Below are 16,203 nucleotides of genomic sequence, written 5' to 3' on the forward strand. Positions count from 1 at the left end.
CTGTTCAATGTTTCCAGCTGAGTGAGGTTTCAGTTAGTAAGGCTACTGAGGTGGAGCTGCTGACCTGGGTTGAGGGGAGGACGGGTGAGAGGGGGGAGAGACGTCCACATTGCTCAGGTCCATTTTAACATCTCCTAACATCGTCTACTGTCCTCGTGTTACCGTTTAGTGTCAAAACGCAAGAGCCAGACATGTCATGCAGACGCAGCGTTCTCCATGAACAAGCTAAAAATGACAGAAATTTAAGAAATGACCCACAGAGGAGAATCAGCGACGTGTTCACAAGCAGCATAGCAAAGTTAGATCGGTGAGGTTTCACTCTCGGAACCCTTGCAACAGAGCAGACTCTCCCCGCCATCACCCCATCCTGCATTCCTTTTTGAAACAGATGATGTAGGTGTTGATGTTATATGTAAAAAGTCCACTTTTTTTGTCATTCAACAACTATTTTGTAAAAATTTCAAGAGCTGCAATGCGAGAGAAACACACAAAGTAGTGAGAAAAGTAATGTCACACTTTGGGTTTTAGGAGGCGACATCTCATCAGTCACTGCGCCCTCTGCCTGTACACCGGGTCACTACGTCTGCCTGTGGCGAAAAAAATACTTGTATCTCTTATGATCTTCTATGCAAATTTTATACACAGTTCTTCTGGATGTCCATTTTTTCTGGGAGGGACAGAAGAAGCCATTTCTGTGTCGTCATGCGTGTCTTCAAAAACGTTGAATTCCCAAAGCAGCGGTCTCGCCAAACTCCCATCAGCCCTTGGTGCGCCACGGTTTCCCAGAAAAAGCAGAGCCTGAATGGCTGTCAAGTTAAAGCTATGAAGAGTAATCCTGCTGTAATTGGCTATTGCAGAAGAAGAGGCGGTTAGATGGTTGGGTGATGAATGAAGAGGCACGCCCATGCTGTTGCGATAGTGTCCATTGGCTAAATCCTGTGTCAGTCAGTTGAGGCAGTGTTAGTTCATGATCACTTGATTGTGTTTGACACCGTGCTTCTGGAAAAGCAGATGTAGCTTTTTTTTTTCATTTTAAATACAGAGCTGGGGACCGCTTTTCCATTAACAGAGACTCAGCTCTGCCGTGTTCCTTCCCCTCAGGTGACGGATCCAGGTGAAACATGGCCGCACTGACAAGTTATTCCAGTAGGAAAAAAGAAAGAACGGTTGCCAGTGTCCCGTCCCTGTCTGTACATGAAGTTAAAGCCACGTCGTTAGTTTGAAAATGGCTATTATGTTTTCACTCAGTTGAAATCATGGGAACAAGGGGAGCTTGTTCATTTGCACTTGGAAAAGTCTCCAGGAGTCCACTTTGCTCATTCCTGCTTCATTTAAATGACGTCCCAGTGCAGCGAGCCAAGCACAAGCTAGAAAGCAAACTCTGAAACACATTGATCGACAATCTTGAACAGAACAAAACAGAGGAAGAAAAAAAAAAAGAAGAGAGATTTTCACCAAAATAAAAACATTATGGATATACTGTATAATTGTCAAAAGCTTATCGATTGACTTTAGAAGAGAGAGAGAGAATAGAACGTACATCCATAAGCTTGGAACGGACAGAGAGGGCACACATCCTGTGGCGACGGACTGAGTTGTCAGGTTCCGGAGCGTTAAGATTGAACACACTAATGTTGTGTGTGTTTGTGGAGCATGCATGAGACTCAGCCAGTTGGAATGGACAACACAACCACCACTGGGAATGTTCGGTCACATGGGGCCTTTGCAGGTAGAAATCTTTAGGTTTCTGAGTCCGAGCATGGCACTAATGTTAATGTTATGCATCAAACCAAAGAGTTGGACTAAAATCTGCATCTTTTTGGATATGACATTGATCTTATTTGAATGTGTGACTTTGTTGTGAAAGGGTCAAACCTAATTCTGACAGTTTTCTTCAGTGCTCCTTGAAACAACTTAGCCACGTCACCAGGATTGCCACCTCTGCACGTCCTAGTTAAATACAACCTAAGAGTCCTTCTCCTAATTGCATATAGTGCTGTATCTCCAGAGCATCTTTCCATCAAACAATTGAATTCTCTTAGTATTTTGCCTACATTAATCTCTAACTATGTACAGACTTAGCAAGTGGTATTTACAAGGTTTATCCACAAGGGGGCGATCCAGGCCTGCATGAGGGGAGAGCATGCACCGTGTCAACAGAAAAGGTGATATGATATGTAGTGATGTTGAAAAGTAACATCCTAAAACCCTTGCTTATGCGGCTGGTGTTGAAATGATAGGTTGTGACAAAACGGTACGAGGCTTGGTTTTTATAGTGAATACAAAAAGCATCTTTCTCATGTCTTTACATTTCTGTCCTGCTATTATGGCCATCTGAAGGATTTCATTCAAAAACACTTGACTATACATTATTCTCCTACTGTATATTGCTACCATCTGTAGAATATTGAATTAGCCCTGAAGAAAGAAAAAAACCAAACTACACTTGAGGTTCATATTAATCAAGCAATGTTTTAACACCGATGACTATTATTTAAATGTAGCCATTTAATGGGTATGTACTTTTTAAGATCTCTAATGCATTGAACGATAATGCAAACCATTTCATAAGAGGAGTTTATATTTTTAATGAACATAAGCTAGGGAATGAAAATCTTAGGGTAATCGTTTTAAAAAGTTTGACTTTTAGCTTACTTATGCTGTTTTTTAGTATGATTAGAAATCACAGTGAATCCTAGAGCTTCAAAAACAATCTCCGTCTCATGATTGTAAGCTTACGCCACACACACGCCTAAACACCACATACACAATATCATCAGACAAACTTTTCCCTGAGGCAACAGCCGATAGTTGTAACTATCTAGCTCTAACTGTCGTAGCAGCAATCTAACCAGCCGGACAAAGATTTATTTATTTTCTTATTTTTTGGGATAATCACTATCCACGAAACATGACGTTGTGTCGGTCGACAAACTTCACAGGTCCAATAACGAGTAAAATCCAACAGAAAAGTGCTTCCCTGCACTGAACCCCCAGTCAGAGCCTGTACGCACACCCCCTTGTGGTCCATCAATATTCTCATACACTGTACACGCATCACAAAAATAGAAGGACTCCTCACACACTTCTCAGTGCTTTCTTGTGTGTGTGTACGTCTGTCTTTCCATAGAGAAGACACACACACAACTGAGGAGGGGCCTTCAAATCCTCTACATTATACAACAGTCAGAACAATTAGCTTCATGAAAGCAAACTCGTTTTGCTCTCATAAATATATCTATATATATATATTTATATAGATATATATATAAGCTTATACGTATCATTTATATTTATATAGCATTATACATACATTCTTTTTGTGATAATTTCCCTTTAGTCTGGTGAGCAGGAAATTTCAACTGTAGCATCTCCATCCTCCATCTCTCCCATCTCCTTCACTCAATCCTCCAAATCTCACCCAAACCCTCCGACTTAAGACTTCCTTCCACCATCTGAGATGTCTCCTACACACAGACACGGGGCTGAGCAGGAGAACACACCTGCTGGACTCTCATCCTCACCAAGTACTTTTCAAACAGCGAACCAAGTATTTCCATTACGCCAAGGGATGCACTGATATTGACCAACTGGATCGGGATCTGATGACAATAGGGCCAATATATGGGAGCAATATATTCTGTTCAATTCGTCGTGCGTCAGCAGCACGCCAGTAGAACAGTCGATTTTGCTAACTAACATAGCATGGAGGGAGGCAAAATCAAAGGGTCAGTTTGGAGGTATTTTATGCTTCCTACACTAACAGGTTCTTCAGCTGATAATTAGATTGGTCACTTATTAATTTAACACTGATATTTGATTGATACTCGTTATCAGCCGATAACCAAGGCCCGGGTATCAATATCTGTACCAGGAGTGGCAAAGTCAGATCGGTGCATCCCTAATTACATTATTATAAGATCCCCCATCGCTCATCATGTTGATGTTCAATATATTTGGATGTATTTGCTGTAGACAAACTCTAGATCAATGATGGCTTGGAACTAAGTAACACAAGTGTAGTCACACTGCTAGAAATTTATCTGGCCCTCACAAGTGCCAGCATGGGTAATTGATGGAGCTGTTGATGTGAACCTGAAGTGATGTTAAAAAGATGATGGTTAAATAAAAGGATGTGACAGTCACATCCATCAAGCTGTCTCCACTGTAAAAACATGGCAGAGATCTAGAAGTGATAGGTGGAGAAAGGTGGTGATGAGAGAAGGCAAATCTGGAGTTTGTGGATGTGGAGAGGATCTGGATGTCGAATCTGTTCCAGACATCACAACAGCTGCATGACGTGATGAAATGTGAGGCTGTACTGTGTTTTCAAAGCCTGTCAAAGTGCTGCAGAGATCCACAGCCTCATCAGGTGTCATAAATCCAAAAATCCAGAGGTCCAGGCATTTGAGTATCGCTCCTAGAGGTCAGGAGGAAGAGGAGGAGAATGGGCCAATGATGAAGAGGTGAATGTTACCATCTGTCTGATTATCCGTCTTTCTCCCACATGTCCAGAGATGTATCAATGCCAGGTTTTCTTGGGGGAAACGGTGGAAAGGGTTGGTTAATCATCCTGTGTGTTATGAGGGAGTACAGGTGTACGTGCTGGGCTCCTTCTCTGCTATGACACCTCGCTGCCGAACACCTCCAGCACCAGCGGGGTCAGCTGCATGCTGTGCTCAGGCTGAAAGGAGAGCGAGCGGTACTGCTTGGAGTGCTCCTCGTTCAGGCTGCGCAGGTCGGCCAGTTTCTGGATCATCTTGGCGTAGAGGAGGCGTCCGCCCGGGTGGTTGATGCGGATGTAGGCCTGCAACGCCTCCGACAGACGGTCTTGGAGCTGCTCGACGCGGGCATGGTCTTGGACACCTGGACGATCTGCAATGGGAGAATGGAGAGGGTGGCAAATAGGAGAACGTACATCAGGAGAGAAGGTCAAAGAGAAAGAGGAGGTTGAGGTGGGGGGGTTGATGGATGGAAAGAGAAAGAAAGTGTCACACAAAAGTTAAGCTATTGCTGCAAACAAAATGTTAAAAGTTAATGAATAGTGATCATGGTCTATCGTAATGGTCACTGTTAAACTGAATGTAGCTGTAGCTGCTCCCTTAACTACACTTTAATAATGAAAACAGATCCAACCCAAATGTTAAACAATAAACAGTATTTAGTTTGTAGAGTTTCAGCACAAACTATAACATATTACAACCACTTTCTTTCTGTTGTGCTCCTTTATAAAATGTTCTATTCTGCCATTACTCTTTGAACATAAATACTGCTTTTACTGGGTTTTACTATTCCTGTATTTACAGGCTTTCACTTGGTCATTACTTACATAGTGTTTATTGCAGGATAAATAAGATAACACCTGAACTCACATGTTAGTGGCACTCTGCATGTACTAACACATCGTCTTAAGCAAAAACTGGCACAATTTGATGCTGATTGAGATACACAATTCTTGAGTTCACATCTGTTCACACAATGATGTAACAGATGTGTTTCTCTAAAAGGGGTAAATATATGGAATAATTATGATGAAATAAAAGTGTGTCGCTCACTTTTAATGTTTACATTTTTTTTAAAACAAGATGATTAACAAATACACAACAGAGTTGTCATCATGATTATGTTTTAGGTCCCATTTGGGTTGCTAGTTGGATTATTCTGGGTATGAAGGGTAGGCATGATAAGCTAATGCTTCAGCTCCACACTGAAGGAACTACTTCAACAAGTCAGAAACCAGACTGAGAGACGACAAAGAGAAGGTTGAGAACACAAGAGCACTAGAATGCCCCTGAACAGAAGCTGAAACACAGTTGCAGCTGTGGTTGGAAGGTGTAGGAAGAACAATAATTGTAGAAAGCAAACGTCCTTGAATTCAATGTTCAATCAACCTTACATAGAAAGGCCGACAGTTGAGTGCTACAGACTTGCATTAAGGATTTATCTGTGGTTTTCTGACTAATCAGACAGAGTGAAGGACGTTACATGAAGCCAACCTCTACAGACACTCTCCAAGGAGAAATCCATCACTCACAAAGCAGCACAAAGCTGCAAGAACGAATTTCACCGAAGAGAATTAAAAGAAGTCCAATGAATGTTGGCAGCACATTCTTAAGTTGGAAGAAACCAAAATAAATGTGTTTGGATCAGATGGGATCCGTTCTGTTTAGTGTGGAGCTGGTGCTGTGCTACATTATTGAAATATTTAAATATCAGTGTTATTAATTATGGAATTATTAAAACTTGGTAATTAAAAGAGCAATGCAGGCCAGAAAAATAATGCAATGATAATGCCACTGTAAAATGAGAGGACCCGACGAGTATAAAACATTTATTTTGTGGGCATATGTGTGGTGTAGTTATTGTTAATGATGCTGCAAAGGAACTTGTGTGGCCGAAAGCATCAATATGCAGCTTCTAACCCCTGTGTGCTCAACCGAGGGGAGCCGCTAATTTAACATAAATCAAATTAGTGAGCAGCAATGAGCTGGTTTCAGGCCAAATCTATTTCATCATGCATTTCATTCACTGAGCACGCAAAGTTCCATTATTTGTCTCCACTTGATCACATGTGACGTAAACTCTGTGTCTATGTTCAGGAGACAGGACATGATGTCACCAGTGAGTTTAATCAGAGCTGCTGAAAGGCATCTGGAGTTATCAAAGAGGTGATAGGCCACGCCCACTTACACCAATCAACAGGGCACATCAGATTTTAGCTAATACTTGACCCCAGAGCATATGCACCACATTTGCTAAACCCTGGCTTAGGCAGCCATGTTTTCGTTTGATCAGTCTTGCTCATTTTTCAAAGTAATAGTCAAGTAATTTTCCCTCCTGGTAATACACCTGTGAAACCTCTGACTATTTTACTAATTGCAATAGGTTAAGACGTTGATCCCTTACTGTGACCTTTGACGTGTTTGAAAACAAATCATTAACCCAGGACCAGACCCTACCCCCAACCACATTACTAAGTTTAATCAAAATTGGATTACAGCTAAGATGTTTGTGACAGAGAGACAGAACATAAAGGAACCTCTGCTTCAGAACCACATTTTACAATTAACGCACGCGCGCGCGCGCGCACGCACGCACGCACAACGCTGTCGGAGTTGTTTATCATCTGTGAAGAACGGCAGAACATATGTTCTCTCCACAGTTTTATGTCACACAAATTTGTTTGAGGATTAAACTGTCATGAAAAGTAGAGGCAAAGTATTTAAAAATATAAATGAATAGAGTCTCACTAATGGAGACTGTGCTGACAATTGTTGTGGTTGGTTCATATATATGGACCTTTCATTGTAGTTTAATGTCTGTTGTTCAAGTTAATTGAGTTATTTCTTTTTTGCCTTTGGCTAAAGACGAATATAACAAATGTATTTAATAATTTAGTGATGTTGACCAGTATGTACTTGTATATACACTGAAATAATGCAATTACTGTAAGAGCCTGCAAGCTGTGTATTCATCACTATCTATATTATTAATTTAGAAAGGATTGGTGCTTGAGCCGCTGTGGAATAATGTTCGACAAGCCTTGAGGCAGAAGGAGGCTCTCACTCGATGACTCACCTTAGCGTTAGACGGTGAAAACAAACAGTCAGATAACTGCTGCTTGATGGCCTCATTAGGCAATTACGTTCATTCACTTGTCATTAAAGGTTAACCCAATATTCATTTCTGATGCCATGTTATATATCTCTGTACTGTAAATCTGAACATGTTGTCTTTCAGGAAAAGCTTTTCATGTGTAAATGGACACACACAGACACACACACACACACAAAAGCAGTACCTGGGGAGAGCAGGCAGATGGCCATGAGCAGCACGTGTTCCTCTTCGTGCATGTTGAGTTTCTTCAAACCGACCTGGAACTTCACCAGCGGCTCTAAGAGCTCCAGAGTGTGGCCCGCTGGAGAGGACAACACGGAGAGAGTGTGTTACATCAGGGAAACATATTGTGCTTTCCTACTGACGTATGAATGAAAACACACATACAGCACAGGGGCTCCAGAGGAGAATCACTGTTCTCTCTTGCTCTGTTTATACATCCCTGACAGAGAACATTACTTCCTGTCCTGCATGTGTGAGTGAACAAGCACCGAGTGTGTGTATTTGTGGCTGCTTTATTGCTTCTATGACAATACCTGAAGTCGAAAAACCTCACAGTAATGTGCAAGTGTGCATAGAAAAGCAGCGTGTGGGTGATCCTTGTAAGAGTCGGTTATATAGAGTGGGGGAAAAAGAGATCACAGCTGTGTCATCAGCTGCAACAATGAACACTTTACATTTTATCAACGCGTGGTTGATGTTGCAGCCAACATGGACACTTGGAAAACAGGGTGTGTGTGTGTGTGGAGAGATGTGTGTTCAATAGGCAAAGTCTCTGTCACATATCTATCAGTCTGAACATGCTGCTCATTGTGTGTGATTCATGTATTGCAGTGAGAACACATGAAACAAAGCCACTAATCCCGTTTCACTACTATGACGGTGAGATGTAACCAACCCTTTGTGACATCATTGACGCAGTATTTGAAGTCGGGCCCTCCGCAGCTCCAGGACATGTCCTCCAGACTGAACGACTGGTTGGACCGCAGCATGATGATCTCAATGGCACTTGACTTCAACAGAGCGATCTGGTCCTCGGCTGTCAGATCTCTGGAATAAACACACAGACACAGTATGAGCAGAGGTGGCTAAAGTACACACATTCTTTACTCAAGAAGAAGTACAAATACTTGTATTAAAGAAGAGTCAAGTAAAATAACTTATTTCACCTTTACCTTTTTAAAAGTATAAAAGTACAGGCTGTGAAATGTACTTTATAAAAATAAAAAGTTTCGCTCCCTCTACCGGCTGTATCTATGCGAAGCAAAGTGCGATTCATTTTACATTAATATAATTTGACAACTATTTAACTTAAACCACTCTGACTTCAAATAAAATATAAACACAATAAGATAAATACAGGGGTTAAAGCAAAAAATATATGCGAATATGAAACATTGTCCAGGATGAAATGTCCACACTGTTTTGAAATAAGTATTCTTATAATCTAAATAAGGTTGCCTTCACTTGTAAATGTGTGTGCAAGTGGAAGACTAACAATGACAGCATGCATACAGAATTTATGAGTTACTGTAGTAACAGCGCTTTCAACCCAAGGCTTTGGCAAACCCCTGCCTGAGGTCGTACATATTCACTGTATATATGCGGTATGTGTCTCCACATGCTGACAGATGCAAATACAGCTTTAGGACCAAACACTCCATGATGGGTAAAAGGTTTTTATATATATATATATATATATATAGCAGAAAAAACTTGAAAGTGGTGGTGTTAACTGTTAAATGTGCTTAATGCAGAGGTTGCTACAGGGAACACCACCACCTTGATTGATAGTAGTGTGCTTAAAATAATTTACTGCTTTTTTTGTTGGATTTATCTGAAGCAGATGAACCTGAGTAGGCTGTAGTTTGAATTACTGTAGTGTTGCTGTATGTGAAGCGTGGATAGATATAGGTGGTAAAATAGGTGGCAAAATAATTTTCAAATACTAATGCCTATCAAATGCAAACAATTAAAGACTTGATTAGAAAACCGAAAGGGATAGTTAGGTATGAATTGTATATCCCTAACGTTTATGAAATGAGAAAATAAGGGCAGAAACAGTGAGTGAAGAACAACTTCTTCTCAAATTAGGGCCCAGGGACAACATAAGGGCTGAGGTCTAATCGGAGTTCATCTACTGCTCAAGGGTAAGAAAACAATCTGAAAACACTTGGTGGGTTCAAGAGCTGAAAACAGCTACTTGTCGTCATACATCTGCAGTACCCTCGAGGTACTTTATATTTCTACCCCTACCTACCGCCCAATAACACACACCTGAGACCTGGCTTCAAATATATACTGTATACCAATGATGCACAGCAGCAATGTCAGCAGTGGGATAGTACATGGATATTCATACAAAGCCACGTGAACACCAACAATTATTGATCCATTTCCATTTCTTTCACTCGTGTATTCATCATGTGTACCCATGTGGCAGACATGTCTTCCCCGTTCTTTTGTTACATGGTCTTCTGTACGTGCACATCTCTCCGCTCAGCATGTTTATAAAGCTACAGCCTGTTCCAGCCTCTTTTCTTGGAAGAGCTTGTTTGTTTGGGAGCGATAATAACATCTCGTCTTACCCTGGTAATAAGCTGCACACATGTGGGCAGTGAGTCAGTGTGCTCCGCGTGTGGGTGGGGGGGCTCATTCAGGCTGCCAGCCTTTGTGTCTGTGCGTGCTACTGGTTGGATGCAGCAGAATTTTACCAGTCAACAAATTATTCAGAGGAGTGGTACAAACAAGATAGCAGCGGGGGTAGTAATGCTTAATTTTCTATGTGGCTACAATATGACCAAAGAAATATAAAATATTCAGTGTATCAGTATCAGAGATTTCACTTTCACTCGCCATTAAAACAATTAGTTGAATTAGGGCTACAATAATTTTATTATTGATCAGCTAAGATTGTATTATATGAATCCTTTTGTCTATAAACAATGATATATATATATATATATATATATATATATATATATATATATATATATATATATATATATATATATATATATATATATATAGTCTGTTTTAATTGGTACCTGAAGCCTGGAATCATCTTGGCAAAACCAATGACCTTCTGGATACTGTAGGAGACCAGGTCGGCCAGATGGGGGAGCATGGAGAGCTTAGTATCCTCCTCGCTGGAGTCTGGACTGCTGGCGCCATCCTGGTACATCATTAACAAGTTGCTGAAGTTCATCTTGGTGTCCACGGACTCTGTTTTAGGCAGGAGATAAGGAGACAAGACAAGGGCAGAGGAAGGGAAGGAGGGGAGGGATGGGGAGAGTAAGGAAGTGATTAAAAGGAAACATTGTGAACACATTGAAATTTCAGATTCACCTCTCACTTCTGACTGACTAATGGGGACTCCCATGTTGTCTGTGGGATTGCTGCTGAGGCCAACGATGTTACTTGGTTAATGAGCCCAAGAGTCACCTGAGGACCAAGGTACCTGGGAACACCCACCAAGCTGTAAAAACTAAAATGAACCTCTTGGATGAGAGATGAAACAACAGATCTACATCCATGTCCAGTTGTCCTTCATTTCATTTCTCTTAGATAACCACAATCTTTGCTATGTATCTGTGTAACCAGATACATAGCAAAGAACCAGCGAGAGAAAAACAGGTATGTTTTAAAAACACCCACAATAAACTTAATTGGATAAAAAGACATATCAAAATAACAAGCTGTAATTCTGAAAGCCTAAGATAAGCGATAACGAAAAGGAAATTAAATCTACATTAGAATAAAACTTAAAATAAATTTAACATGGATCAAATATGAATCTTTAACATGAGGTCACTGTGACCTTGACCTTTGAACTTCAGGCACTAAAATCTTATCAGTTCATGTATAAGTCCAAGTGAACGTTTGCACCAAATTTGAAGACATTCTCTCAAGCTGATTTTAAGATATCATGTTCAAGAAAAACATAAACATACTTTGTGAGTTCACCTTGACCTTTGACCTTTGGCTACCAAGACGAAATCCACGCTCAACTGAATATTTGTTTGAATAAAAAAAAAATCCCTTAAGGGGGTTTCAGAAATATTGCATTCACAAGGCAATAATTTTGCTTTGTGAGGTCACAGTGACCTCGACCTTTGACCTTGGGCCACCAAATTCTATTGAGGTCATCCTTGAGTCTAAGTGAATGTTTGTGCCAGATGTGATGAAATTCCCTATGAGTTCAAAACAACGCAAGGCCATGTGACCTTTTACCTTTTGACCTTTGACCCCCAAAATCAGTTCATCTTCTCGTCAAAGTGAACGCTTGTTCAAAATTGGATGACATTCCCTCAAGGTGATCTTAAGATATCACTTTCAGGAAAAACAAACATAATTTTTGAGGCCAACGTGACCTTGACCTTGACCTTTGACCACCAAAATCGAATCAGTTCATCCTTGAGTCCAGGTCAATATTTGTACCAAATTTGAGGAAATATCCTCAAGGCATTCTTGAGATATTGCGTTCACAGGAATGGGAGGGACGGACGGGTTTTCGAGTTCTGCTCTGGACACGATTACAGACAGTCTGACCTACAGACACACGGATTACTATATTAGTCCTGGAGGAATAAAAACCAAAGGATATACGGCTATATCCACAATAAGCAACATTTAATAGAAATAAAACATGATCAGATGATCTAGGCAGCAGAGTCACTTCCTGCCTCTGCCTGCTGCTCCCGGCTGCTCCACCTCTCGCCTGAATAATGCAGAGGATTTGATGCTGTTGTGAACGCGTGCGTCTGTGCAAAGAAACTCCCGTTGTGTTGTGCATGTGTGGTAGGCAAACTCCGTAGCCAAGTCTCCGGATTTTACCCGTAGGTCATGTCTGAAAACGGCTTTAGAAATGCACTGATTAATCTCCATTATGGCATTTGGGTGCAAACAAATGCACAAAGTTAGATAATAAAATCTTCCTGTGAAATGTTTAATTAAACTGGAATAAGGACACAAGGTCATTACTGTACATTTATAAATGTGCATAGGTCTTATCGATGAATAGAGCTTGAAACACAGTGTAACCTTGCTGAGAAAATGAGTAGAGGTTGTTCCAACATACGTAGATGTTGAATGGCTTTTTACTGGAACAGTAAAACCCAGCATGAGGCACAGAAAGACCGCCGCGGTAGAGTTACTGCCATATTTGTGTTTTGAAAATCGACAGATCTCCTAGGGGACCTTGGTTAAGTTAACCCTGAATCACCAAGGTAATCGAACATAAGAGGAGAATGACGTGTCTTACCAGGAGAGTGGTTGAATGAGTCAGAGGAGGCATCGGACAGAGAGTGAAGGGAGGCCGCTCTGCTGGCACTGCGTGTTACTGGGCCTTCACGCACTGGAGGCTGCAAACAAACACAGAGACACACAGATATTAATATCCTCACTGTAATACAGTCACAACTCAACGCACTACTGGGCTCCTCATCCGTGCCACCTGGAGCGAAGAATCAAATACAAATACTAACTCCATTATTCTAATTCAGGCTGTAGGAATCAGAACCTGACTAAGTCTTTGGAAGGTTACATTAAAACCAATGTTTGTCAGGTTTGTATAAAACCAGATGATAAACTCAAAAAGATTGTTTTACAGGTTTGTATAATGTTTGTCAGGTCTGTATAAAACCAGATGATAAACTCAAACACGCTGTTTGATTATTTGTCTAAATTGAAGAAAGTAAGTTCTGTAATCAAAATGTGTGTTGTCTTTATGTTTACTCCTCAAAAAGCTACAACATGGTGTGTGTGTCTTTCAGCAAATGATGTGAGTAAATAACGCTCTTCTAGTCTTGAAGACCACTCAAAGCGCTTTACAGTGCAGTTTATTGCCCATTCACACACAGTGCATCTATGGGCAGCACTTTTTCTATGAGGGGAAATTCAGGATGTCTTGACCTTGAACAAGGACACTTTGGCATGCAGATGAGGAAGACTGGGATCGAACTGCAGACTTTCTGGTTAGTGGATAACCGATCTATCCCCTCAGCCACAGCCTTTTTAATAGAAATCTGATTAATATCAGTGTAGTAGAGAGTGTGTTCCCATATACAAATACCTACTTCTTCCACAAATGTCTGTCTGTCCAGTTGCCTTTATTTGGAACGCATATTCAGAGAACTATTCAGGTTATCTGCTACACATCTGCTAACATCTGACCCACCAGATCATTCTGATGATTTGATTATTCTTATTTCACTATATCAGACTGACTAAAAATCCACTGTTCTGTGGCCGCAGGCACTGATCCCTGCCATGGCAACAACATTCATAGAATCACTACTTCTTTTGCAATTTATCTACAAAGTAAAAGCACAATTTTGTTTTGTTGCTACGATGCTTTAAACCGAGAGGATTACAGAGCTTTTATTTTAAAAATTGTGATCTTGGGTATGAAGATTGTGTTGATTGCTTAATTTACTATGCAATGTATGAAAAGATAATAACTCTAATGTATATATAACTCACACACGCTCCAGTTGATCATTGATCTCTTTTACAGTTTCCGAAAGAACCACAGGCCAAACAAACAGCCCATTCCAAACAGGCAGGTTTAGAACGGACACTACACCAGTTTCAATCATCAATTTCAAAGCACACTTTAGTTTTTATAGTCTTATCAGAGATTAATTTAGGTTTTAGTCTGGTTTATTTGTAGGATTAACATCTTGTAGAGGGTCACATGCAGTTCAAAGAGACAATCACAATGCAATAGCTGAAAAACTCTGGTCAGTGTGGTTGTCTGCTACAGTGTGTGACACAATCACACATGACACTAATAGATCACAGAAGTGTTCTGAGACTCTCTTTCCATCCAATCTCATTTACTAGGGCGACCCAGTTGCTGTGGTCCACTGAGAGAATGTCACCTAACAATCGAGACGTGGAGACAGAGAATGCGATGCCAGTGTCAGGCGGTTAAAAGCCTTTAGTAACAGTAGTGTGACAGAATCTGAACCAGCAAGTGAAGCTGAACTGTAGATCAGTTAAAAACACTTAGGTCATTAAAAACCTGTGTTAATTCACAATAGTCAGTGACTATACTTTTAGAATATCAATTGGTTCAGGAAGTGGGGGTAATATCCAGTGTTCAGTTGTGTTTCAGTTTAGTGAGTGGGACTCACAGTCCGAGCTCCGTTCAACACATAGAGCAATGAATCGCCCAACAGAATGGTTCACTATGTCTGGCTGCAGAGGGCGCTGTTGCTTAGTAAAAGTTATATAGTGTAGCTTTAAAGAAACATTTTCCCACCGGCCAAACTTTTAAAGGGTACAAATGCCACGGTCTGAAGAGTAAACAAGGTCAATTATACCCATAACCAATTCTGACAGTTCTTTACCATTTAGCCTTAAAAATCTTCTGGTCTCAAATGTATATGGTGACAAGATAACAGTACACTGAACTGTATGTAACTGCTTATCATTTTTTAAATGTAGTATTGTGTCAAGATGCTGTACTGCAGGGAACCCTCTTTTTGTCACATTACATTCTGACCTGCTCACCCCACATTTAACGCTGGAGAACAGAGCATCTCGGGCTGCATCGATGATAATGTTAGTGTAGTTTTGGTAAAGTAAGAAACTTAGTAGTGGACTCACCCTGAAGCGGGAGAAGTCAGAATAGGAGGCATCATAGGTCTTGTGGTGAGCTTCCACCAGAGAGGAAATCATCCGAGCTTGCTCCTCGTTCAGCCGCGGCCTCATCGCCTCCCGGGCCGCCTCCTCCTCCTTCCTCTTCAATATCATTTCTTTCTTCCTCTGAACCTCCTCATCTGTCAGGATGACTGAAGATGGGGGAGAAGACATATTAAACATTTTTGTAATCAAGTAAAAAATAAATCAACAGCCCACACATGCAGCAAAAAAAGACAAAATGAAGGAAATAAACAAATAAAGTTCAACGTTCCACAGAATTAATCACATATTCCAATAACAAATAACAAATGTATCTGAAATTAAGAGGTAACTGATCACATTGCAACTAACTGACTCGTATCACTCCTACTTCAGTGAAAACAAACGGGTCTATTGTTTAATGATACCTCACTCTCCTTACACTGTTACAATGTCGTTAAGCATACGGACATGCTAAAGGTATAATTATAGACAAAGCATAGAATCCCACTGGAGGAGCTTTAACAGTGTAAATAGGTTGTTTGACCCCAAAATAAATCAAAGATGGTGACAAGGTGTTTGTGAATAAAAATATGGACATTTATGAATCAAATCCTGTAGTTACATAGTGTCTCAGGCTGATGTCATGTTCCAGTTCAGTTTGTGCTTGTGGTTATATGTAGAAAACTTTGCATGGAATCTCTAGGTCACTTTACATACTTTTTACCACAGCCAAGGAGTTTCCATCTGTATTTGTTTGTCTGACTGTCAGCAGGATTACACAAAAACTGCTGAACCAATGTCCATGAAATTTTGTTGAGAAGACCTTACCCAACAACAAAACTATTCGATTTTGTGGCGAATCATATAAATGGGCAGATGCAGGATTTTTTTTCCACCTTTGTTATATAGCGAGATAGGGTATGGGCTCTCAAAGCACCTTGCTAGTTTTCATTT

The 16,203-nt window shown here is 40.6% G+C and overlaps 1 protein-coding gene across 2 annotated transcripts in view; it reads right to left on the minus strand.

Annotated features, from left to right (window-relative positions):
* Positions 1-635: 635 nt before the first annotated feature.
* Positions 636-16,203, minus strand: part of LOC117765304 (vitamin D3 receptor A) — a 77,500-nt gene continuing 61,932 nt past the window's right edge. For both annotated transcript variants that reach the window (XM_034591761.1, XM_034591762.1), the window contains 6 exons: positions 15,232-15,416; positions 12,881-12,980; positions 10,665-10,842; positions 8,516-8,667; positions 7,802-7,918; positions 636-4,875 (listed from right to left, as the gene is read on the minus strand). In XM_034591761.1, the coding sequence (XP_034447652.1) occupies positions 4,622-4,875; positions 7,802-7,918; positions 8,516-8,667; positions 10,665-10,842; positions 12,881-12,980; positions 15,232-15,416 (986 nt within the window). In that variant the 3' untranslated portion in view covers positions 636-4,621. The remainder of the gene's footprint in view (positions 4,876-7,801; positions 7,919-8,515; positions 8,668-10,664; positions 10,843-12,880; positions 12,981-15,231; positions 15,417-16,203) is intronic.

Source organism: Hippoglossus hippoglossus, chromosome 7, assembly GCF_009819705.1.
Source record: "Hippoglossus hippoglossus isolate fHipHip1 chromosome 7, fHipHip1.pri, whole genome shotgun sequence".
Taxonomy (NCBI): domain Eukaryota; kingdom Metazoa; phylum Chordata; class Actinopteri; order Pleuronectiformes; family Pleuronectidae; genus Hippoglossus; species Hippoglossus hippoglossus.